The sequence below is a fragment of the Toxorhynchites rutilus genome, chromosome 2, assembly GCF_029784135.1.
Source record: "Toxorhynchites rutilus septentrionalis strain SRP chromosome 2, ASM2978413v1, whole genome shotgun sequence".
In the NCBI taxonomy this organism is placed as follows: Eukaryota; Metazoa; Arthropoda; class Insecta; order Diptera; family Culicidae; genus Toxorhynchites; species Toxorhynchites rutilus.
Genome location: NC_073745.1, coordinates 256,337,125 through 256,363,084, shown reverse-complemented (window position 1 = coordinate 256,363,084; position 25,960 = coordinate 256,337,125). Strand labels below are relative to the sequence as shown.

At 38.0% G+C, this 25,960-nt stretch overlaps 1 protein-coding gene across 1 annotated transcript in view; it reads right to left on the bottom strand.

Moving 5' to 3' along the window:
* The window catches only part of LOC129770128 (uncharacterized), a 34,063-nt gene extending 9,176 nt beyond the window's left edge, over nt 1-24,887 (bottom strand). Inside the window, exons 1-3 of the mRNA XM_055772773.1 lie at nt 24,859-24,887; nt 24,394-24,595; nt 17,123-17,276 (exon numbers count right to left, since the gene is read on the bottom strand). Of these exons, the coding sequence (XP_055628748.1) occupies nt 17,123-17,276; nt 24,394-24,530 (291 nt within the window). The 5' untranslated portion in view covers nt 24,531-24,595; nt 24,859-24,887. The remainder of the gene's footprint in view (nt 1-17,122; nt 17,277-24,393; nt 24,596-24,858) is intronic.
* Between the last annotated feature and the right edge of the window lie 1,073 nt (nt 24,888-25,960).

Below are 25,960 nucleotides of genomic sequence, written 5' to 3'. Positions count from 1 at the left end.
TATTAAACAACTTTTGGCATTTTCTTTTTATTCATACTTCGAGCCCAAGCCCGTATGCTCGCACCTTCCTCTTTACCCCGTCCATAAGGTTCTTTACAACGTAAGGTTGTAGTTTTTTTTGAACAGAAATCCATTTTCTCTTGAAGTCCGCCTCCGATTTGACAACTTTTGGGTTCTTCCGGAGGGCCTGCTTCATAATCGCCCAATATTTCTCTATTGGGCGAAGCTCCGGCGCGTTGGGCGGGTTCATTTCCTTTGGCACGAAGGTGACCCCGTTGGCTTCGTACCACTCCAACACGTCCTTTGAATAGTGGCACGAAGCGAGATCCGGCCAGAAGATGGTCGGGCCCTCGTGCTGCTTCAATAGTGGTAGTAAGCGCTTCTGTAGGCACTCCTTAAGGTAAACCTGCCCGTTTACCGTGCCGGTCATCGCGAAGGGGGCGCTCCGCTTTCCGCAAGAGCAGATCGCTTGCCACACCATGTACTTTTTGGCAAACTTGGATAGTTTCTGCTTGCGAATCTCCTCCGGAACGCTGAATTTGTCCTCTGCGGAGAAGAACAACAGGCCCGGCAGATGACGAAAGTCCGCTTTGACGTAGGTTTCGTCGTCCATTACCAGGCAATGCGGCTTCGTCAGCATTTCGGTGTACAGCTTCCGGGCTCGCGTCTTCCCCACCATGTTTTGCCTTTTGTCGCGGTTAGGAGCCTTCTGAACCATGTATGTACGCAGGCCCTCCCGCTGCTTGGTCCGCTGGACGAATGAACTTGACAAATTCAGCTTATTGGCGACATCCCAGACCGAACTTATCGGATCACGTCTAAACTGCTTAACTACGCGCTTGTGATCTTTTTCACTGACGGAGCATCCATTTTTATCGTTCTTCACCTTCCGGTCGATGGTTAGGTTCTCGAAGTATCGTTTTAGTACTCTGCTGACCGTGGATTGGACGATTCCCAGCATCTTACCGATGTCCCGATGTGACAACTCCGGATTCTCGAAATGAGTGCACAGGATTAATTCACGACGCTCTTTTTCGTTCGACGACATTTTTCCAAATTTACGAAAAATTGACAGTGAAGCATGGCCAACGTGATCTATACACTCTTATCTGATTATAAGCGAAAGCTGAAGATATAATTCCTAAAAATTAAATTTCTACAGCGTTTTTTCCGTGATGCAATTTGATGTGACACACCCTTTAGTCCAACACGTTTCAAGCGTAGTGACAGGACGCTAGAACAGCCCAAAACAAAGATTAAGAACCGCTTGATTAACAGTGGTTAAAATGTCAGATTTCATTCGCTTTTATCCGTGAAAAAAGCCATTTAGAACATTGTCAATGGAGGATTATGAGAGTGAACCCACGATCAATTGCTTAGCGAACGCGCATCCATTTACTCCCCTTTGTAATAAACGCTAACGGAAGGGGCTTGAATGGCAATACATATTTGTTTTTTTTCTCAGTGTCTGTAGAATAATCATTGCACGTTCAGCGAACGATTTACTCTTTACTGAACCGCAGTTATATAAAGTTGAAATGCACAGCACAAATGCATGAGGGAATGTCATTGATAAAAGTTGACTGAGCGCTGGTTAGAACAAGACTATGTGCTGGAATGGAATGGAATGGTTTTGTATTATAGAAACTTTAAACTTTTTCAGTGCATTTGATTTTCTGTAGTATATGAATATGAATATAGCTGATTGATTGATTGATTTTTTTCTATTATAGAAGGTTTAAACTACAAAATTAATTCGCCTCTAGCTTTGGAAAAGCTCAATCAATCAATGAGGGCAATGAGTGAACCCACGATCGTTCGCTTGGTAAGCGACGCCTAGCCATTTAAGATACGAAGATCTCCTGTTGTAACTCATCTCATGAATAATGTAATGGACTAATGAACTAAGTATAACTTTATTGATAGCACAGATAGGTGAGCACACAATTGTGCACAACTAATGTATGGAAATATGGTAATGCTTCCCATTTTCGTTAATAGTAATTTAAGGAATCATAATGTATAGAATATTAAGGGATCTTAGGTAATTTCCGATTCAACTGGTATGCAAATCATCAAAATCCGTTCTAAGCAAAAAGAGTCATTAACGTTAACTTTACATCATGACAACGTGACCTGTTTTTTTTATTTGGAACCTTCATTTCTTTTGTTTCATTTTACTTAGGAACAAATAAACTTTTGAGCATAGAAACGGACTGATCCAATTCATACTCTTGATATATACACTACAAAGAATTAAAATATATATAAATAAAAATGATTTGGTGTCCGTCCCCCACGATTTAGCTCGAAACGAAGCAATGGATTTAAGGAGGAAATCCGGTCTAGAAGGTCTAGAAGGTCTAGAAGAATTTGGTTGGAAAGTTAGAGTCAAAAGTATGAGGCCACCTCAAGGGATAAAGTATTGCTGTACGAATTATTATACGCGTTTTTCTCGAAACCATGTTTTTCAGTTCAGTAATTCAAAATCAGTAGTAACTCATTTTTAACAAGGATGACCGTCATTATGGCAATCTTTCGATTTTTTAAAACTATATGTAACGCTTTAGGTATTGTCCTAAAGTTTCAAAATATTTTTTGGAATCCGTTCTACGATACCCTGTTGCTTTAGAACCGATACCACCAGCAAGGTACCGATTTTCAGACAGTATCTTGTATTTTAAATGTGGTGTAAAAATTGATGATTATTTAATTGAAGACTCACTGTATTGCAGCGAAATTGCAGCGAACTTATGTTAATAAATATTGCAGCAAAATTAAGAAAGATAGAAGTTGGATGTCAAAGAACAAATTGTAGAGCTGTTAGAGAGCCTTAATTTGGTTGATAGAAACAATCAAGTTTATTATGCATTGTTGGGGTAAAAATAATAATAACAGCCCCAAAACCACTATTTTTAAGTTAGTCACTTCTAAAATGTGATTTAAATCCACTAAATTAGATGTTTCATAACAATATACTGTATCAAATTCTCTCATCTTCCAAATGGAAGCAATAGAATCACTCTACGTAGCGTACTTGTTAAGTAAAACCAGTTAGAGACAAACTGAGAAAAACGATGACTCTGTCATTGTTGAAATACAAACATATGCGTATAAGATTTTTTTTATTTTCCCTCAAAAACAATCTTGTATCACATACTATAAGAATTCGGATTTTTTATGTGGGAAAGGTATATTCTGACTTCAAAGGGATGAATCAAAAATTGAATTCTTCTTTTGTATTCAAAAAACAAAAAAATATATGTATATAAAACAATGTAAAAACAAACTTCTGACTCGATTATATACAGAATTCGATTAAGGTAAATGATTTTGGTTTGTCCAGTTGAAAATATGCTCATGGTTTGACCACTTTTTCGAATGCTCCAATTCAGCGCACCTGTGTCAAATCAGGTATTCTAATGTTTCAAAACATATAAATAAAATTGTCTTTTTCATGAATTACATTAGTTTTATAGTATACTTTTACGGATTCACATGTTTTAAAGGATTACAAAATCCACCTTCTATTTGTGTCAATGCGCCCTTCATTTGAGCTAACTTTCAATCAATCACCAGATGATTATTTCGGACGTATTCATACCTTTTCTGGATTATAACACTTACAAATATTGTAAGCATCATGCTTGCACACCATTTGTATCAGATTTACATAGATAAACCACGTAATTAACGTATTTAGATGACCTCAATTCTGATCATGAGTTGTTCGATTCACTAATGTTGTTTTGTCCACATGATTTCCATGGCAACCGCTTGGCGCGCTGCAGTTTGTTTATGGTGTCCTTCGCGCATAGCAGAAATAAAGTTTCTCAGTGTTGAGTGTGTTGAGGTGAACACTTCGAAAATGCCCAAGAAAAGGCAATATACTGAAAAACCTAAATTATGAATAGATCAATATGATGACAGTAAACCCAAACAATGAAAAATGCAATATCTACTCGAATTTTTTCATTCAAAAAAAGTGATTCCTAATACCGGACAAACCATGATCATTTTTTTTGGACAAACCATGATCATAATTTCGCTTTGAGGAAAATCGTTTGCTATGTATGCAGTGTCAGTTCGTTCCATCACTCAGGGAATAAGTGATAGTCGCACCAGGACTTTGCACATCCCCCCACGAAGGTATGACTTCCTTTATGAAGTTCCTTACCTGTTTTAGTTCAGCAGACCAAATCTGGTTAGGCATAAGAATGCCCTTTCCAAGAATTCGCAGTCTTCGCTGAATTAGTGTACTGCATTGACACAGTAAATGTTCCGAAGTCTCAGCTTCGAAATTGCAGAAACGACAGTTATAATCTGCCAGTTTTTCGATTTTTCAAGGTGATACCTGCTCGGACAGTGTCCGGTCAATAAACCGGTTAAAGTACTCAAATCTGTCTTATTCAAGCTGAGTAGGTTGCGTGTTATTCTATTACAAGGCGTAATGAATAATTTGGATTGTCTTGGTGTTGATAGAGCTCTCCAGTTGGCTTCAATCATTGATTCATTACCTTCTATACCGCAGTGACCAGGCACCCAGTATAGGTTAACTTCGTTAGTAGCAGCTAGTTGTTTTAAGGATAAAATACATTCCCAAACTAGCTTTGACTGACAAGTGTATGCTTTTACCGCATTAAGAGCTGCTTGGCTATCTGAGAAGATACAGATATTGGCACACCTGTATTTTCTAGTCAAACAAATATTTGTACATGTTAGAATAGCTTGTATTTCTGCTTGAAAAACTGTAGGCCACCGTCCCATTGGAATTGATATGTCGATTCCTGGTCCAGTAATACCAGCTCCCATAGATTTACCGATTTTAGATCCATCGGTATAAACCACGAGTGATCCTGGACGAGTTTTGAGATCATCTTCTTCCCATTCATTGCGATTTAATTCAATCACTTTGAAGGCAACACTGAAGTTAGTCTTTGTTTCCATCTAGTCTTCATTCATGCTTATTATAGTGTTCAGTTGAAAATATTTCAGGATTTGTAAAAGCCCTGTGAGATCTCTTTCTAGAAAATGTTTTATACGTTTCAGCCTAAGAGCACCTTTCCTGCTTCAAGTTGCACATATTGGAGCAAGGGTAGAAGGTATAAAAGAGCATCTGGGGCTTTGGAAGGTGCGCTAGGCATTGATCCAGTTATTGATAAGCATGCCAGACGTTGTAGTTTATCGAGCTCCTTCTGAACTAATATTTGTGCAGTAGTACTAGCGAAGTATATGTTAGTATGGGTCTCACAATTGCAGAGTAAATCCAGTGAATCATTCTCGGTTTTAGTCCCCACTTTTCCCGATTATACTACTACAACTCCAGAGAGCAGTCTGGGCTTTAGATATTGCATACTCCAGCTGGTCGTTCTAATTTAGTTTTTGGTCAAGCATGACACCTAAATATTTGGTTCGTTTTGAAAGCTCCAATTGTACACCTCCCTATCTAAGAGGTGGAATCTTATACTTTCTTTTTCTGGTAAATGGAATTATGACTGTTTTTGAAGGATTAACACTAAGTCCTTCCAAGTTGCACCATTTGAGTGTGTAGTTAAGGGCTGTTTGCATTCTATTGGAAATAGCATACTCACATTTACCCCTCACTATCCCCTTCGTATCCTAAATTGGCTAAGTTATTAAGAAGATCGTCGACAACTAGGGACAACAACAGAAGAGACAGAGCTCCTCCTTGAGGGCAACCTCTAGTTGGTTTCGTTGTTAGGGTAATTTAGTTGTTATTAGTCGGTTGGTTAGCATGGCATGTATCCAGTTGGAGACACACATGTCAAAACTACATTTTTTCATAGCTTTATTTATAGAGTTGTAGGATGCATTGTCAAATGCTCCCTCAATATCAAGAAAAGCTGTAAGTGAGATTTCTTTAGCATCAAAAGACTTCTCTATTTTTGAAATTAACGTGTGAAGCGCTGTTTCAGTTAATTTATTTTCTTGGTAGGCAAATTGAAATTTGTTCAATGGTCTCCTGTTCAAAAATGATGATTTAATATGGAGATCAATGACCTTTTCCATCATTTTTAAGATTTTTTTTTTATCCAAAATATATATTTTATTAAGGCTCATATGGCGTCAGCCTAACGGGGCCGGGAGTTCAATATTTTGACAATGTTTGCTTAGACTATGTTAGTAATATGTAACCGATTACTCGCGGTTGACTCGAGGTTAGTATTACAAGTGTTCTCATAATTGGTATGTCGCAGTCTTCGATGCTCTGTACGTGTGCCCGACACGGGATACTTAATATTGGGATGCAGCTGACCATTAATCAGCAACGCCCCCCTTGTCTGTACCCCATATCTAGCGTGGTGCGTCTTTCTCGACTCGAGGAATCCAGGATAGAATGGTCACTAGCCGGCGCAATCATCAGCTCGTGTAGAGTTGTCATGAGCGGTACAACCTTTGACTCTTGTTGAATAATCAGTGGACTGCACAACCTTCGGCCCGTGCATCTGTAAAGAGTGTGTGTATGTATTGCCGCGACTAAGTAAAAGTTTATCGATCGGATAGGAGGGATATGAAACGGGGACACAATGAAGGAAACATCATTAAACGTTGACATCGGCGTTTCTGAGGAACAGGTATAGATGAAGCAGAAGATCAGGATCCCGGCTACCTAAGATATCCCGGACGGGGATATCCGATTGTCTGCCTTGTGCTCTCAGTGCTCTAGAGAGCTGAGAGCGAGCAGCATGGAACCGGATACACGACCAGACAACATGCTCGATGTCGTGGTAGCCATCGCCACAATCACAAAGATTGTTTGCTGCGAGCCCAATGCGATAAAGATGCGCGTTTAGGTTGTAGTGATTGGACATAAGCCGAGATATCACGCGAATGAAATCACGACCTACATTCAATCCCTTGAACCATGCACTCGTCGAGACCTTAGGGATAATCGTGTGTAACCAACGACCGAACTCATCACCACTCCACATGCGCTGCCAACTTACGAGAGTATACTGACGAGGAATGTGGAAAAATTCATTATAAGCAATTTGCCTTTCAAAAAGTGTGCCTTCTAAAGCGCCCACCTTAGCTAGCGAGTCCGCCTTCTCATTCCCCGGAATCGAGCAATGAGAGGGAACCCATGCTAAGGTAATCTTGAATAATTTTTCGACCAAAACACTCAATAGTTGTCTTATTCTTGTTAGGAAATAAGATGAGCGTTTATCAACTTTCATTGAGCGGATTGCCTCTATTGAGCTGAGACTGTCTGAAAAAATAAAATAGTGGTCGATGGGCAATGTTTCAATGATCCCTAATGCGTAATATATCGCACCCAGTTCAGCGACATACACGGAACAAGGATCTTTGAGTTTGAAAGAGGCACTGGAATTTTCATTGAAGATGCCGAAGCCAGTGGACCCGTTTATGTATGAACCGTCAGTAAAGAACATTTTATCAGATCTAACTTTCCCATATTCTGCCGAAAATATCGGCGGAATATAATCGGAGCGTAGATGATCTGGGATTCCATGGATTTTTTGTCGCATGGACAGATCAAAAATGACAGAGGAATTGCAAAAGTATGGGAAGCAAACTTGGTTGGAGATGCCTGGTGAAGGGTGCACGTCGTGGGTAAGGTACTCATGGTATAAAGACATAAAACTTGACTGAGGAGTCAGTTGGAGTAGATTTTCGAAGTTATCAATTACCAATGGATTCATGATCTTGCAACGGATGAGAAATCTGTAGGATAATTCTGTGAACCGAAGAGTAAGCGGGGGTACTCCTGCCAAAACTTCGAGACTCATCGTATGTGTCGAATGCAAACACCCCATGGCTATACGCAAGCAACGATATTGTATTCTCTCCAGCTTGAGAATATGAATCCTGGCAGCTGATCGGAAGCAAAAACTGCCATATTCTAACACTGATAATATCGTTGTTTTGTACAACTGAATGAGGTCTCCTGGATGGGCACCCCACCATGTTCCGGTAATTGTTTGGAGAAAATTGATTCTTTGTGGCATTTCTGTTTCAAATACGCAATGTGTCTCCCCCAGGTACACTTAGAATCAAAATATACACCCAGGTATTTGAAAAACATAGAGTGTTGGATCGTTTTGCCGGATAGGTGAAGCTGGAATTGGGCGGGTTCGTGCTTCCTAGAAAAAACGACCATTTCAGTTTTCTCCGTAGAGAATTCGATACCCAGCTTGAGGGCCCACGTGAATAGATTGTTCAGGGTATCTTGCAACGACTTTTGCAGAACGACGGGATTAGTACCCGTGATAGAAATAACTCCATCGTCTGCAAGTTGTCTCAGCGTGCAGTCTCTAGTTAGACAATCATCGATATCATTGACGTAAAAACTGTACAAGAGGGGGCTTAGGCAGGAGCCTTGTGGTAGGCCCATAAAATTGTAACGAGAAGATTTCGAGCTGCCATGAGAGAAAATCATGTGCTTTTCTGACAGTAAATTGTACAGGAAATTGTTAAGAATTGGTGAAAGTCCACGATTATGAAGTTTCTCTGAGAGAATTTCCATGGAAATTGAATCAAATGCCCCATTTGATATCGAGAAAAACGGAAGCCATTTGTTCTTTGCGAGCAAATGCGATTTGGATTTCAGAAGATAGCAGCGCGAGACAATCATTTGTCCCTCTACCTCGGCGGAAGCCAAACTGCGTATTTGACAGCAAATTATTCGTTTCGACCCACTTGTCCAAACGAAGTAGAATCATTTTCTCTAACAATTTACGAATACAGTGCGTGCACTGAATCAGGCATCGAGGGAAATGAACGCTGCCAAAAAACCACATTTTTCTTTCAAAAATGTTCTCACAATCGGAAGCAAACATAATACTATGCTTTTAAGAGGGTCGTTTATATTTAAAGCATTTAAAATGTTGTCCACCAGGTCAGAAAGCGCAAGCAAGCCAGATTGTGGCTGTTGCCTCGACCGCGAAAAAGGAGCAGACGTGTTGGGTGCTGCTCCGGGAAGTGCTGAGGACCCCTGGTGCGTAGAAGAACCGCTTAAACCAGGAGGTACTTGCTTCGGTCTATTCTCAGCACGTTCGATTCGAGTTTTCATTCCAACTTGGGAAGTTTCGGTTTTCTTTCTGGCTTTTTTTAAGATGACAGATGTTAGACTAATTGGTCTATACGCTTTGGGAGTCGTCCTGTCACATTTGCCAGCCTTGGGAATAAATATAACCCGGACTTCTCGCCATTTACTAGGAATGTAGTTTAGTACCATACTAGCTCTAAACATCTCCGTTAGAAGAGGGGCAGTGATATCCTTGCTTTTTTGTAACAGCACCGGTTAAATCCCGTCTGGTCCTGTAAAATTAAAGGGCTTCAAGGAATCCACTGCCCATTCAACCCTTGACTTCGTGAAGACCACCCTAGCCAATTCATTAGCTCTATTCTCGTCTCTGATTAGACAAGATTGAGCTGTGTAGAAGACCTGTGCGTGTCCGGAAATCAATTGGATTGAGCCTGGGAAGTGTGTTTCCATCATGATACTAAGTTTTTCCTGGGAATCGGTTGTATATTTACCATTTCCATTTTTCAGACTACCAAGTCCGTTGGTATGATATAGAAAGGGCTTTATGAAGTCTTGCTACAACAGGTAAACTTTCTACTTGTTCACAGGTGAACTTCCAATTCCTTCTCTTAGATCTACGGATTTCTTTGTTGTATTCTGTTAGACAGTTTTTGTAATCTGTCCAATCAGAGGTAATTTTTGCTTTGTGGAAAAGTTTTCCAGACAATTTTCTAAGCCTTTCAAGTTTTTTGTTCCACGAAGATGCATCTTTACTTGAAGTTTTTTGCTTCAGTGACAGTTTTCTTCGAAGGTGGATTTATTATTGGTTTCAAATTCTGATGAAACTATTTCAAGCTGTTCAGTGGAAGAAATACTTCCCACTGATATCAGAATTTTCTCCTGAAGTTTGGAATGATAACTATCCCGATTTGTTTTTCTCGGATCTCTGAGTTGTTCGATCAAAAGATCACCAGAATTATAATTAAACATTATATGTTTATGATCAGATAGAGATTCATTTGAAACATGCCAATTTTTTATCTTATTTGATAGTTTAGAACTGCAGAGTGTTAGATCAAGAACTTCTTGTCAAATAGAGTTAACAAATGTTGGGTCGTTTCCTTGGTTACAAATGTTAATATAATTTGACATTAAATATTCAAGCAAACAGGAGGTGAACAATATTGATGTCGCTACAGCCCCAGACCGTATGGTTGGCATTGGCGTCACATCCTATGATGAATTGTTTGTTACTTAATTTACAATGTTGTATCAGCATAGCAACTTCAAATGGAGGAACTTCTACGTTGTCTCCTGGGAAATAAGCCGAAGCGACGATGATAACGGTTTTCCCTCGGGTCGTTGGAACCTCCAATTGTATTGCCACGATGTCACGGTTGATAAATTCTGTAATCGGTACATACCTAATATTATCCCGTATAATGATTGCTGCTCTTGGTGCAGTTTGTGTGCTGTCATGGAGAAGCTTACATTTTTGTGTAGAGATTCCTCGAAACCTAGAATTATAGAACCAAGGCTCTTGAATAAAAACCACAACCAAAGTTTCGTGAATGGACCTTCTGCATAGGACGCTGCTTGCTTCCATGGCGTGATGAAGGTTCACCTGAATAAACTTTATTCTTTCCAGCATTTTGTTCGTCTCCATTATTCAGGGAGAGGCTGCCGGAACCCGAAAAGCTTGTTAGGATTGTTCATGTGAGTCCCACGAGTTGGGCGGTAAAGAAGGTCAGCTACATCAGTGACTCGCTTAATGCAGTAAGGGCGGAAAATACTGTGGATGGCGCCCCGGTGCCCCACAGGCTCCGTTATAGGCAAGGTATTTGATGAAACCCCCCATACCATTCAGCCCTCGGCACGGGTCGCGCAAAACCTTGGCTTAGGGGTTTATTCATTACTTTCTTTCTATAATAACCATGGATAACAGCTATTACAACCATCCTCCTTTTTTAGGGGCTTTGGACCCACTGCTCTGGTTCTCAATAGTTTCAGGTTCTTTTTCGGAGATGCTACTATAGAGATCCGTCGTTCGCAGGCGGAGTTGTTAAAAAAACATAAAAATTTTAATAATTTCAACGCCTTATGATATTATTAACAACTAGAGAATACAAGTACAACTAGAGCAACTAGAGAATACAAGTTTGGGTTTGTTGAAAAGCAACTTGGGGCTTTTCAACAAACCCAAACTTGTATTGGTTTCTAGAGGCGAATGAACTGAAAAGTTTAAACCCTCTGAAAGCCAAAAAGAAGAAGAAGAAGAAACTTGTATTGATTATATGTGATTTTCATGAAGAAAAATCGATTTGAATTTACTAGTTGCGTGAAAACACCCTAAATTGGACAAACCAAGATCATTTATATGCAGTGAAAAGAATTTGTAGACCGTAGATAATCGAGTCCGCCTTGTAATTGCAGACGAAATGCGTTAAATTTAAAATTACGACACCAATGCAATACAAACTTGTGTGGTGTACTCGATTTTATTGTTAGTTACTGACTATTAGAAATCGAGTCTCGTCTATTAGATAGATAGTACAGAAAACGGTTTCTGTACTCTCTACAAGACACAGGAGCTTGCCAAAATATCCTGTTAAAAAAGTTTCTCTTTGAGATAACGCAGCAATGTTCCGGTGCCAATTTTTGTTCGGATAGCAAACACGAACTAGAACAGGATGCTCAGTGGTGAACATGAAATTATTACAGGAAAGTATAGAAGTTATGGAAATAATATCAAATCATTCCAAATATTACCATCTTGAACCCGTGTTAAAGAATATAAATGTTTCCATATTTTTGCATTAGTTGTACTGGCCGTGATTCAGTCTTGGAAAAAATCAACAAATTCCATACAGACAGAAAAGGAGTAATACCCAGGTAACCACCAAGCATTAGTATTAGCAGTAAATCAATTCTTTATAAGCATTCGAACTACTTGCTGCTGTAAATGAACATTTTTTAAGCATAGCTGTTACAAATCCGCATATACAATACTGTCTTAATACTCCTTGTCATTAAACAGCATTCTGACTGCACAATGGCATTGAATAAGCATTGTGAATGCTGTCAAGTATTCCGAGAATAGTGCTTCTTAAATGCCACGGAAATGCTATTGTATGACTTAAAAATTTGGAGTGTTCAAATTCAAGTGTTGGGAAAATGGAAACTGAAATGGTCTCCACCATCCATTATATATATCTTTCTATGTTCAAAAACCAACGCGCTACTAGTGTATATGCATTAGTAGTTACATCACTAATAGCACATAAGCAATAATAAGGTAGATATATCACCTTTGTCAAATTACACCTATAGATCGACGTATCACTTTCATTAGAAATTAGTTTAAACTCCATACCTAAAACAACATACTTTAAAATATCTGTAAACCAAGTTCGAAAATATATGCACTATTGGAAATCATTCGTAAACTGATAGCCATCCCTGTTAATGAAAAAAAACTGTATTTATACCCCTTCATCACACGCTCCCAACAACAAATAACTGAGATAATAATAAATAAATAAATAAGCATAAATAAACACATTACATTTTATTTTAATTCATATAAATATAACATTTCGAGATCTATTATTCCATCGATTCATGTCAATCTTTTATTACATTAATTCAAACAATAAACTGAATCAAAGCTGAGAATCATTCAATAATAATTGATTTTCGATTCTTTTTAGTTTCTTTTTCCTCAATATTAGATTTTGTATTTCGTGATCCTGAATCCTGAGGTTTGCGCTAAGCGGCTGTTGGCTTCCTTGTACCACCGATCTCTCAAACCTCGGTGCAAATACTCCTTAAATTCAGCAAATGCAAAACCGATTCCACAAATTTGTCGTCCTTGCATTTTCCTCCAAATCTTTCATATCTTTAACATTCTTCACTGGCTCCAGGTTAACCTTACTAATAACCACTGGTTGTGCTACGTGGTTGCACTGTAAAGATGCGCTGGTACCCAAAGCTTCTCATATAGCATTTGAATGTGCCAATAATTCCAAACATTTATTCAGTTTTTATTCCCAAATGAGCTTTTCCTGGTTAGTCTGTGTAGTTGCATCAGAGAACATTTTCTCGTTTTCATTTTGTAGAGCTTCGAACAACGCTGCTACAGAGTGCTTCTTCGTGGCATTTCGTTTCGTCATTACGCCTGCAGACATATTATTTATTTATATTTACATGCAAGAAAAATATAATAGAAACTTACCGGCTAAAAGTTATTTGCACTGCAAAATAAACACGCAGAAATTAAATGATCCACCACATCGATTCACTGTTAGCAGAAATATGTTTGACATTCCGTGTACTGTGATTGAGACAGGGATATGGAAATAACATTATTGTGTCCTTCACTAACTTCACTACATCGCTACATATATATCAAAATCGTTTTTGTGTACGGTGTGCGGGAGAATAGAAGAAAACGAAACATCTCATCACAAATCGCTCTAGCCAAAGCGGTGTATGTGGTAACGAAGTGTCGCTCGCTCAGAGAGGAAATGAGAGAAATATAATGCCGCAAGGAGATGAAGTTTATGAAGGGTAAATATTACTCCTTCCTTCATGTCATCTACAGGTCATTGGATAGGGGCAACGCATAGGAGAGCGGTTTTACCGACTAATCAGAGTAGTTCAAGGTTCTCGAATCCCGTTCAGGTAATATATAAAATTTGTTAAGATATATTGGCGGTTCAACATTGGGAATGGGGCAAACAGATAAAAATGATATTCAAATTATACATATCATATAGCAACAAATCTGAAATATATCAGCTAATGGGGATAAGATATGCACATAATAATAACCTCTCTGATACCTGGTGAGATTAAAAAAAACAAAACCAAAATCTTTTTTTTTATTCAATTAAAAAAAAGCATTAAATCAGCAATGATACAACCGTTTCGATGCTAACGTTACCAATCTTTGCTACCAATTCTCGCCAACTTATTGATATTGGCAGCGTCTCGTTAAGGTCACCTAGCAGTAAAGCGGCCGTATATTTTGCCAAAAGCTGTTTTTAAATAGCACTGGGGGCGCATTAAATGCCTATTAGCATTACTGTACCTGCATTTTAAGCGCATATATTGCTATTCAAATGCAGCTCTTAATGCTTATTGGTTACCTGGGTAGGGCTGTGTTACACAGCTCAGCAAAATTCATCTGGACTGAACTGTAGTTAATAGATCAATATTCCATTTTTCAAAGTAATAATAACTATCCAGAGGATGATCATAATTGTATATCAATCGATCATTAATATTCTATTTTACTCAATCATCTCAGGCAACTATCAAGGTCTCAACGTCGACAGCATATGGGAACCTTCCGAATTATTGTTACCGAAAAGCATCTCAGTTTTTTTCTCAGCCCTCTGCTAATGTCAGCGTCGTGAGAAAATACCACTTCACTCAAATTAGTTATCATAAAGCCGTAGAAAGATAATGAAACAAGTTAACGACCCACCCATTTTTTTTATTATTGTGAAATCATCTTCATTTTCCCTTTTCACTGAAGGTTACCTCAAGACCTTTTGGGCTGCACTGCGCAGCGATAAGCATACCTAATTGATTGCCTTGTTTCTGTGCCTGGGCACAGAAGGAAGTGTCCAACTTCACCGCGGCTCTTCTCTCAATTAGCAGCAAGTGCCACTTGAAGTCAATTTCATAATGGACAAACTGTCTATAAGTGATGATAAATTTAAAAAAAAAACACCAGCAATAACCGGTATACGCGCTGGCACTACGGTGGCTTCTTTCGAGACCAAACAAATTCTGGAATTTATGAATCAGCTGAACAACCAGAGGAAAGCAAAGAAATTGAAAGTTTTTTTTATTCATATTTCCGTAGCACCAGTCGAGTCGTGGTTTCCAACTTGCTTCTTTTATGACCCACTCTGTTGTTTATTGTTTATCATTTTATGTAATAGGTATCCACTGTGTAAGTATGGACTGCATACAGTAGGTATCGGGTGCAGTATCCGACACGCAGAAGGACGGACTCTCGTTTGTAGAACTGCTCTTTCGTGATAAAACCAACAGCATCGTCATTTTTCATCTCTCGGTTTGTTTTATCCGCGTGCAGCTTGCAGCTCTTTCGCAAGGATCCCGCACTGTTGCTGTTGTTTTTATTAATTAATGCGCATACAATTATTGATGGAAGAAAACCATCTCACTGTGTAAAGTTAATGAACGATTTGTGCTCATAGAAGGTGGATCCCTCTGTTCGATGCACACGCGTTTACTGCGTGTCATGCAGTAGCAATGTTTTGTGAGTAGTTAGTGTTGTTCGGGCTATGTTGACTAGGTGTTATCTATGCAGAGCATGATTCACTGTTGATTCCGCCATATAGCGACATGTTTAGGAGAACAATGCGAGAATAACTGCATCCCAATGGAATTGATCAGTTTTCCGCGGTATTGTCTGCAAACATTCCATACTCACAGGTGGTTCAGAGATGCATACGACGAGACCATTACATAATACATAAGTCTATCCCGCTGTTGCAACTAGACTGTAGTTAAAGTATGGACATTTATCTCAATGATATACGGTGGAAGCCGAGTTGTTCGTTTCCATTCCCACCAACTGCTTGCGACTGTCGTTATAAATTTCGAGATGAAGAAAAACAACAGGAAATGTGCTATTTATGATCGGCGATAACTGTAAACGCTCAGAATTGTGAACGAAAAAATAAGTAATTGAAATCATTCTCAATATATTTGTTTTGGTCACTTGAAACGTTTGTACGAGAACTTTAAACAACTTCTACTAGATGTATTCGAATAAACTGAATTATGAACAAAACTTCTTTGCATCATCACTTTTCTTAATCGCCTGACCTGGTTCTCTACGATTTTTCCCTAAACTTCATTAGACTATGAGAAGAAAATCGTTTTGTATCAATTGATATGAAAATCTATTAACTATCTCATTGTTGCTAATCTATTTTGGCTTATTTCCAATACGCAGAATTTTGTTTGAATACTAAAGCTATCAGGTTTAACCCGAATCTTTTCTCGTCGATTATACTCTCCGGTCTGTCCCAATGAACCCACCCACGTAAAAACGGCCATTGCAAAACCACTCAAAAGATGCATTCAATTTTGCATTTTGCATTTTTTTTCGCAAACGACAATAATTTATGCAGAAACCCTTTATGCGTATACGTGAAGCCGACAAGGAAGGTGAAAGTGGACTCTTCGGCGCGCAAAAGTATTATCCATGCGCAAAAAAAACCGGTTCGGTAGGACACGGTTGGACATTGTTTCGAGGTGAGATCAAAGGCACGTAATGTAGCCAGACGGCAAGTGGAAACTTTCGCCTCCTTGTCCGGGGCAGCTCTTGTGGTCCAAGAAGAACAAATGTTTATTGTGTGCGAATGTCCCGATTCAGAAATCCGTGGGTACCAGTGTTTGCCACTTATGTAATAAACCTAATTCACAAAAAGTTGAATGTGCGAATTTGTTGTCGATTGTCGGTTAATTGCATCCTATCACAATTCAATTTAATCAAATTGAATATGAAAGCGAAAAAACTGTTTTTTCTCACTGGACCACAAAGACATAAAAACAGTTAAAAAACCTGTCGCCAAATCATGACGTAAGACTAGTTTGAAGGTGTGTCGGAAATCGTTTTCCCACCGAGGTCGACCAAGTGTGCATTTCTTCCCCAAATATGCTGTCTTAAACACGTCTAATTTATTCAATTTTTGCTGCTTTCTTTCGGTGTTTGTTTACATCTAGATTTTCGCATTCCACACCGCATGCCTTTTGACTAAATGAGCAAGGTGCGATCAACCCATCAGCAGAACCCAAATCAGCCAGCGGCAGCGTGCGAATTATTGGCATTATTAATTAGTTTTGATCAAATGAGACATTCAAGAAAACGAAAAGAGGTAGCTTTAATTCCAGTTCAGCCCGATTTTCTCAACACTGAACATTTGAACGAAGTCTGTAAATTGATATTTGAGCCTCAATTAAGTGCTAATACAAGTTGGATGACAGAATTTGACCATGAAATACTGTGCTGTTGAATACTTTAAACAACGATGTAAGTCTATAGAGACCCACAAACGGACAACTTACCTTTCCATCAACAATTCTCTGCTTGATCCACTCATTCTCGGGACTTGTTTCAACCGATACACTGTCCATACACCGCTGACGACAGAAGTTTCTCGCGTCCAGCCAATCCTTCTCGACACCTTGCAGCGTTGGGTCGCGCCACGAGAAGAAGTATCTGAAATTCAATAGAGTCAGAAAGAACGTCATTGGTTAGGGTGATTCCGAATGATTAAGTTATTAAATTCATCTTCCATAATAACCTAAATTATACGGCAGTACAACTAAGTTGTCGCTATTTATTCATGAAATTGCCACTAAAAAAGATATAAGAAATAATTGTTACAAATGAATCGTCCTGAATATTGCCCCTTGCATACTGCAACTTTTTCCCAACTTTCCGGCAGTGCACGAATACCGTTACGGTAAGAGTCTTCGTCTATTGAGACCATCCACGAATCAGGCCATATTTTATGTCTTCGTATTAGAGGAAGTGTTGGAGATCGGACGGAACGAGCAATAATTCCAGTAGTTTTTCACGAATTTGGTAAAATGCGACCAAGCATTTTCATGCTGTAAAATTACTTTTTTATGCCCTTGCTCGTAACGTGTGAGTCATAAGTAGCGTGACTAAATTCATGTCACGTTTTTCACTACACGCGCTAGAGAGAGACAAACAGCTATGTGTGGTTTTGTTCTCCTTTCGGTGGCCATTGTTCCTGCTAAGTGTGTTTTCGTTTATTTACGATGAACGTCGCGGAACAGAGTTTTCTCCGACAGCAGCCGAAATCAGAAGTGGCTACACGAAGAACTGTTCGCCAAAAATGGTTTCTTTGGAAATAATGCATCATAGGTATGAACATATTGTGTTCTGGCCGGACCTAACTTCGTGCCTTTCTGAATTGGTATGTGTGTAAAGAAGACACTCCCCTAAGCGTACCCCAGGCGCGGTAAATCGAGTCATATTAGGCAAAACTGTCCCAGTCGGGGTACGAAAATAGTTGGGAAGTCAACAACTTATATCTCGTATTATCAGATGTGCCAACAAAGTGGATGTCAAGGTAGTCCAGCCCATGATGGCGAAAGTTCTGGAAGTCTTGAGGAAAATTGAATATTAAGATTGAACTATCAGTCTAATTGTTCCACACCTCAAACACACATTGTATGGACTTGTAAAAATGCAATGAAGAATTGAATCGAAAAAAAAATACCAAACGTGTTTTCATTTAGTCACGCTACTTATGACTCACCCGTTAAATTAAAACAAACCTAGTACATGGTCTTTTAGATTACACGCTCACGCAACAAATTTTAATAACTTCTGCAAAAATGAACCGACTTTTATTTTCAGACACAATTCTCGTGCAAGCTTATTTTAGGACATTTTCGATGTGACCACCCCTTTTTCGATAACGCGTGAATAAAATTCTTCATGCACAACTCTAACATTACGACTTCGATGCTGTTAAAAATCCGAGTTATTTCTTCTTTAAGTTCCGCCAAATTTTGTGGCTTATTACCATAACAACTGTCCTTCAAGTACCCCAGAGGAAGTAACCGACGACGAGAAATGTTGAAATTAAAAAATTGATGCCATAATCGTCCATCAAATAACGAGCGGTGACGAGTTAAATAATACAAAATGTATATCACGGGACGATTGACACCTTCAAGGCGCATACTAATTTGATTGTTTGGCTTGCTTCAGGCAGCATTTTTGGTTCGAGACATTGATCCACAAAAGTTACCGATTTTGGGAAACAATTAGGAGGGATTGTGCAACACGTTCGCGACGAAATGACGATTGAATAATGGATTCCGGATTTTCGCGTGTGAATGATTACAAACGCGAGCGGTTACAGGTGAAATTTTATTATCAAAACAGAGAATTTTTAACGAGCCAGAAATTGAATTCTTTAACAGAGAAGAAGCACAAAACGAACCGTTGGGGACTGATAGTTTAATGATGATTGAATGTCTATTTTTATGATTTTTGATAGTTGGTATATGCGCTACTCGTTCATTTAAATGGGCCTGCTATACAACATGCAAATTTTCGTTCAAATATATAGTAATACTCCAAGAGCGCATTCGTTAACAAAAAAAAACATTTCTGATGCATTGTGTGGAAATAACGGATTCAGAACTACTGTAAAGAACTTGTTCAGGCTGAGAAGTCAACACTAGCCACTGAAACTTTTTATCTATTCTGTTATTATCTTCCTTCACTAGCCGCGCCATCATCCAACGACAACGCCATCGCCCTCCAACATTAGCAATCTGCCGATAATGCAGAAAGTTTTTAGAAAAAACAATACTATTGTATTATAAATTATAATGTAAATAACCTCAGGTAGAAGATAATTAGACAAGCTTTGGCACTTGCTTAGAAGAGCTCTTCGCTCGCTGGAAAGTGCGTGAACACAAAATCAGCTTAAAGCCGATGTATTTTATTATTATTATCTGTATTATAGCGACTTTCAACACTTTTGGCTGGTTCGTCACTTTTACCTTCCATTTTGGAAGAATGTCGGGAGTGAGAATTGTACTCGTGAACTTTAGCGTGAGAAGTATGGATGTTACCACTACGCCAGATCGCCTCCACAACAGCCGATGTAGTGGTTCTCAGATTTTCGTGAAAAGTGGTATCTTTGTTCCTTATCGCTAAATATTAGACATTTTTTTTTTTATTTACCATTAGGGTACCCATTTCCATTTTAGTTTCGTCGGAAAATTCAATTTTTTCCACTTTTTTCAAAAATGACTTTTTTTCAAGAATTTATAACTTTTGAACTACCGATTTGACCTATTCAGATGATCGACATATCAAATTATAATTTTTTTTTGCTTGAAAACTGAGTTGTTTCCTTAGATATCTCAAAATCTGAGAGGTATTTTTTTTTTGTTTTTGAGTTTTGAATTTTCAGCACCTCCTAATCCTAACCCATGTAAACAATAAAAAAAAACAAATAAATCAATAAATACAAAAACAAAATTCAGTTCAGCTAATTGATCAGCTAATTGGCTTTAATTTGATATGTAGATCATCTGAATCGGTCTAGTAGCTCAAAAGTTATAAGTTTTTGAAAAAAAATGTTTGAAATAAGTCGAAAAATTTGATTTTTCGGCAATCTAAAATGGGTCAATTGTCTAATATTGTGCAACATGGAACAGAACTACCAGTTTGAACGAAAATCTGAGAATCACTATATATGTATCTATTGTCTATTGTTGCCACAAAAAAAGAAAAGAATCACAGTATATTAATTCCAAGCGAAAAAAATGGGGACTGACTAGTGGTTGTGAACCATTATTAAACACTAAAAATGCATGCACTTGTTCTTGCAATATATTCGAGATATTTTTCACGAGAATCAAACATCACGTTCGTACCCAAGTGAAACAATATAAAAGAACTCGCTACGGATAAAATGAAGTAGAGATGAAACGGATATCCAGTCACTATCCGGTACCGAACCGGAAACGGGATAGTGACCTACTATCCAGCGAATACCGGATGGTTATAAAAATCAATAATTTATCACTGACAGAAGTTAAATCATAACAATATGGCTCATCATGATTACTGAAATGCAAACATTTTCGTTGAAAATAAAACGAAAACAGGTCGGACTCGATTATATGCAGACTCGATTATCTGTGATTCGATTATATACAATTATGGACTCAATTATATACAGTTCGGAAAAAAATATATTTTTTATGTAACATTTCAACGTTAAGATGAAGTATAAGTGGCTATTACATGTACAGTGGGATAAAAATCGTGATTTTTGAAGAATTTACTTGGATTTCACCAGGAATTGTTTATATCGATATTGCAGCCAAATTAAGAAAGATAGAAGTTGGGCATCAAAGAACAAATTGTAGAGCGGTTAAAGAACTTCAATTTAATTGGTAGAAACAATCTAGTTCAATGCAAATTTTTAGGATAAAATTAATAATAACACATTAAAAATTATTAACTTGTAAGTTTTTCACTTCCAAAATGTAATTTAGTTGTTTCACTGCTATATCCTGTACTAAATTTTCTCATCTTTCAAATGAAAGCATCAGAATCAGTTTGAGGTAACAGAGTCCGAAATTAAAAAAAAAGTTATATAACTCTGTCATTTTTGAAATTCGAACATATGCGTAGGAGGATTTTTTTCCATGAAATATGATCATCTATACCCTCCTGAGATAATCTGGATAATTTTTTTTTTCATGTGAGAAATCAATTTCCTTTTTTTATTTTCAAAAAAACCAAAAATACATGCAAAAAATAACAAATAACAAATAAAAAAAATTTTTTGACTCGATAATATACAGTGAAAAGAAATCAAAACTGTATATGATCGAGTTCACGCTGTATAAACCAAAACATTAATTTATTAACAGTATTACTTTTATTATTAACTAGCTGACCCGGCAAACTTCGTCCCGCTCGAAATTTATTTTTCGTTATCACATCCACGTTTTCTTACTAAGCGCACGTTCATGGATCCAATCGCAGATGTCTTCATTGATTGATCTTCTAATCTACCCTTTATAATTATTTTCTACTATAAAATTTCAGTACTTCCACCAAAACTTGACATTATTTTAAGTATTATTATTCAGATTATTTTCAGACACAATTCTCGTGCAAGATTTTTCATCCACTTGCAAATACCATGTCTCTCCGTTACATGTTTGATACAGAAAAAAAATTATAGAATAATACAGCTCTAAATCGGACAATTCCTTTCTCGAGTTTTGCTCTTATCAACACATTCGGCGATCCGTTTTTATTTATATAGATAGAAGACAACATAGGAGTGCGTTTTATCACATTAAAATCCATTCTCACTTTCGAACGACGATCAATTTCGCTACCGCAAACATCAAATGGACTAACAACGCTTGTCAATATGTAATTGTAGAAAACATGTGAATTGAATCTTTAGAATTTTCCTATTTTTCTTCAGAGACTTCCGAGAATTTTCAATTGTCATGTTTGGTTGGAATATGTTTGTTTGAAATATGTGCATTAGCATTAGGAGCCTCTCTCCTTTCCAGAGAAGGAAGGGGTGTCATACCATCATAGAAACATTTCTCGTACCCAAAAACCTTCACATCTCAAATTTGGCTTCATTTACTTGATTAGTTCTCGAGTTATGCAGAAGTTTATGTTTCATTTGTATGGGAGCTCCCCCTTAGATAGGGGGAGGAGTGCCTAACCATCGTCAAAACATTTATTACACCCTAAGACCTTCACATGCGTTCCGGTTTCGGCAAACAAGTGAATGTCGAGAGCAACATTGAACGAGGCCAATCACAAGAATGCAGCAGCAAGAAGCGGAGAGCCAGACACTGGGAAAAAATTACCTTAAATTCGGATGAATGACATAAATCCAGCAAGGATCGAGTTCATGCAGATAAAGCCTAAACACTCGAAGGTCATCGGAAGTTAGGTTCTGTTCTATGCAATCCCTATGAACCCTGGGACAATTTTGCGTAGAACGGCAGTACACGAAAGTACTAATAAAACATGAAAATGGCCATGGTCAATCATGGTTGTTGAAGTTGAATTTTATGAAATAAAACCGTTTTGTCCGATATTTAAATGATTTCCATTTTTGATACTGTACCGGCTCAGCGTATGAAATTTTATACGTCAGATATCTCAACTTCCAAAGAACTCCAAACCAAAATATTGCGTTTCCCCCCCGTTTCGGGACAAACCTAGATGGACTAGAAAGTTTCATGCCATTTGGATCAAGTTCTTGTACACCTGGGCAGTAATGGGTTAATGCCATCTCGATTCCTTATCCTCGTTAAATGGAGACTTTGCCCCCATTACATTTACCTTAGAATACTTTTCGGAGAACGAAAAAAAAATTATTAAAAAAATGAGGCTTTTTCCTGTGAGGTATTTATACCCATGATGTTTTTCCAGTGTCACAATATTGCTAGCCTATTTGTGACATTAGGTTTATTTCTGTGCAGTTATTTCTGTTGCTCCTATTTTTTCCGTTTTTTTTTCGGCCACAATTTTTTGAGCTGAAACTTTGGTATACATATAAGCTCACAACAAGCATTTTTATTAACGCTTCATTCCAATGTTCAAAGGTCTAATATAACCTTTTGCAAACAAATTTTGTTTTCTTTATTATAGTGACATTCAACACATTTCGGCTGGTTCGTCACTTTTACTTCCATTTTTGGAAGAATGTCGGGAGTGAGAATTGAACTCGTGATCCCTGCCTGAGAGGTATGGATGTTACCACTACGCCAGATTGCCTCCACTATAACAAATATTTAAAAATAATAATCAATGAAAAATACCGTAAAGTACAAAAACGTATTTTTACAATATTATAAAAAATTGCCTTTGAAATAAACGCCCATATAAACAGAATTGGCTTGTCATGAACATAGCAACTAAAATGTGTTTTTCAATATAGATAATAAGGATCATACATATCATAATAAGGATTATACATTCATCAATCAAATCTTAAGTGCGTCACGTGACCTTTTATGCAGAACAAATTGTAAATCTGAGGAAAGTTCTCCGACAGGTTGAAAACTTGAAAACTTATCCAACTAGGCGATTGATTCGAGCGTTGGCAAAAGTAAAGGTTTCCACAAATTCTGTGCACTATGGTCACGCGTGTTCTGAAGCTTTCCACTGATAATACATTCAGGCGTGTTATTTGGCATAAAAATCAAAACTACGTACTAATATTAATGTCGCAAGAAAAATACTTTGTGATGACAGTGAGTTTCCTTTGAAAACGTTGAAGGATACGACCAAACATCTCGCCTAGGAATCCTCAATCAGAGTTATCAAGGCGATAGCGAATGACATAATTGGTGGCGAAATTGAATTTCAATTCGTTACAGAATCGGAACTTTACCAAGACATTGTACGCTTTAATTTGCTATCCGTCGAGCTTAAATATTCTTGGCACGATTCTCAACACCCTGAAAGCCTGCAAGGCTGAAAGAATCAGCAATTGGCAATCATACCAATCAAATTCATCGTTCGACTTTTTTCAATGAACTGCGACACTGATTTGACAACTTCAATTTAATTAATCAACCCAGTTATGTCGTCTAGTGGCTTTTCAATAATAATTGGCTCTTCCAGTTTCGGCATTTATTACACCGCGCTTCAATAGAAACAGAAGAGGTTCGTCTCTTGCTCATTGCAGTTTCTCGTGAACCTCATTGGCAAATACCAAAATTCTCACGCACTGAACGTCCCCGGCTAGATACACATACACAATAATCACTGCAATACTCACCCTTTACCATCCGGCGCTCGTTCGTGGACAATTCGGTTGGCGCAAAGTTGTGGATTAGGCGCCTCCAGTATCCTTCCGTTGGGAAACTGAGCCAGCGAAAGGCCAATCAGGACGGAGAAAACAATGAATTGCTTCATTTCGAATACTCTGATTGAACCTAATTACTATCAACACTAATCGCAATTTGTACTTTCGTTTTCCACTGCAAAACAAATCGAACGGTTAAACAGAAGAGAACTATTAAATCACTTGTTTCCCAACAAAGCAAAGCGAACACACAATGGGCCTAAGAAAAAACGAATTGAAATCTTCTCATAAATGTGAAATTTCATCAATTCTTTGATCACGCTCATCTATGTTGCTGAATCCATTTCGTGGATGAAAGCAAACAGAAACCCTCTCCCACGACCGTTCAATTCACAAAACAGAACAGAATGCTAATGAAGGGAAAAAGTTTATGTGTACCTGTGCAGGGTCGCACGACTGTATTATATGAACTGGACAAAAAACCGATGCTACACCTTTATTTATAGAGAAGCGCCAACCCAAGATCCGAAAGAAACGAAACGCTATCATCCGGCCAATGTTGCGTGACTCGATGATGTGTGTATGCCATCAAAGCGAATCGTGCGACTCTCCCACCGCAGCACAACATTCCATCGCTGGTGTGTGAAGCCGATGTTGCGATCCACTTGAACTTGAATTTGAATTATAAGCTTTTGGACTGTTTGCCGGCAGAGAAAAATCGTGATAACAAACGTGTAAAATATTCAAAAACAAAACTTGTGAAAGAATTCGACGAACAATACCTCAATCTCTTTCCTCGAAATCTTCTCACTTCACAGAACTGATGTTTGTATGATATTCCTACCATACACGAAACAGCATTTTCACAACTCGAAAATGTAACGAACCATAAAAGTGTCAACTAAATGCAAAAATTAAACATTTTCTGTCGGCATTTTGACGGACTTTGAAATAAAAAAATGAAAACTGTTGGAATCAAAACGTTTCATCAAATTTATCGTTTGAAGAGTCATGATTAGAAAACGTTAAAAAATAACAACAGATATTTCCATATTGAAAATGAAACAACAAAAATTATCGAGACAAAAAAGACATACCACGCAGAACCGTATAAAAATCGCTCAAAATTATAATTCGTAAATGGTCAGTCTTAGATTAGTCACATCTATTTATATAAAAATGGATTTCTGTATGTCTGTCTGTCTGTCTGTCTGATTCTTATGAACTCGGAAAGTACTGAAGAGATCAACAAAAAAATCAATATGTAGGGGTTTTTGGGACCGGGGAATGTTTTCGTGATAGTTTGAGACCCCTCCCCTTCTCTAAAGGGGGCCTGCCATACAAATTAAACACAAATTTCTACATTACTCGGGAATTAATCAAGCAAATGAAACGAAAATTGGCATATGGAGGTTTAAGGGTGCAATAAAAGATTCTATGGTGGTTAGACACTCCAACCCCCCCCCCCCTCTCTAAGGGGGGCTGCCATACAAATGAAACATAAATGTCCGCATGACTCGAGAATTAATCAAGCAAATGA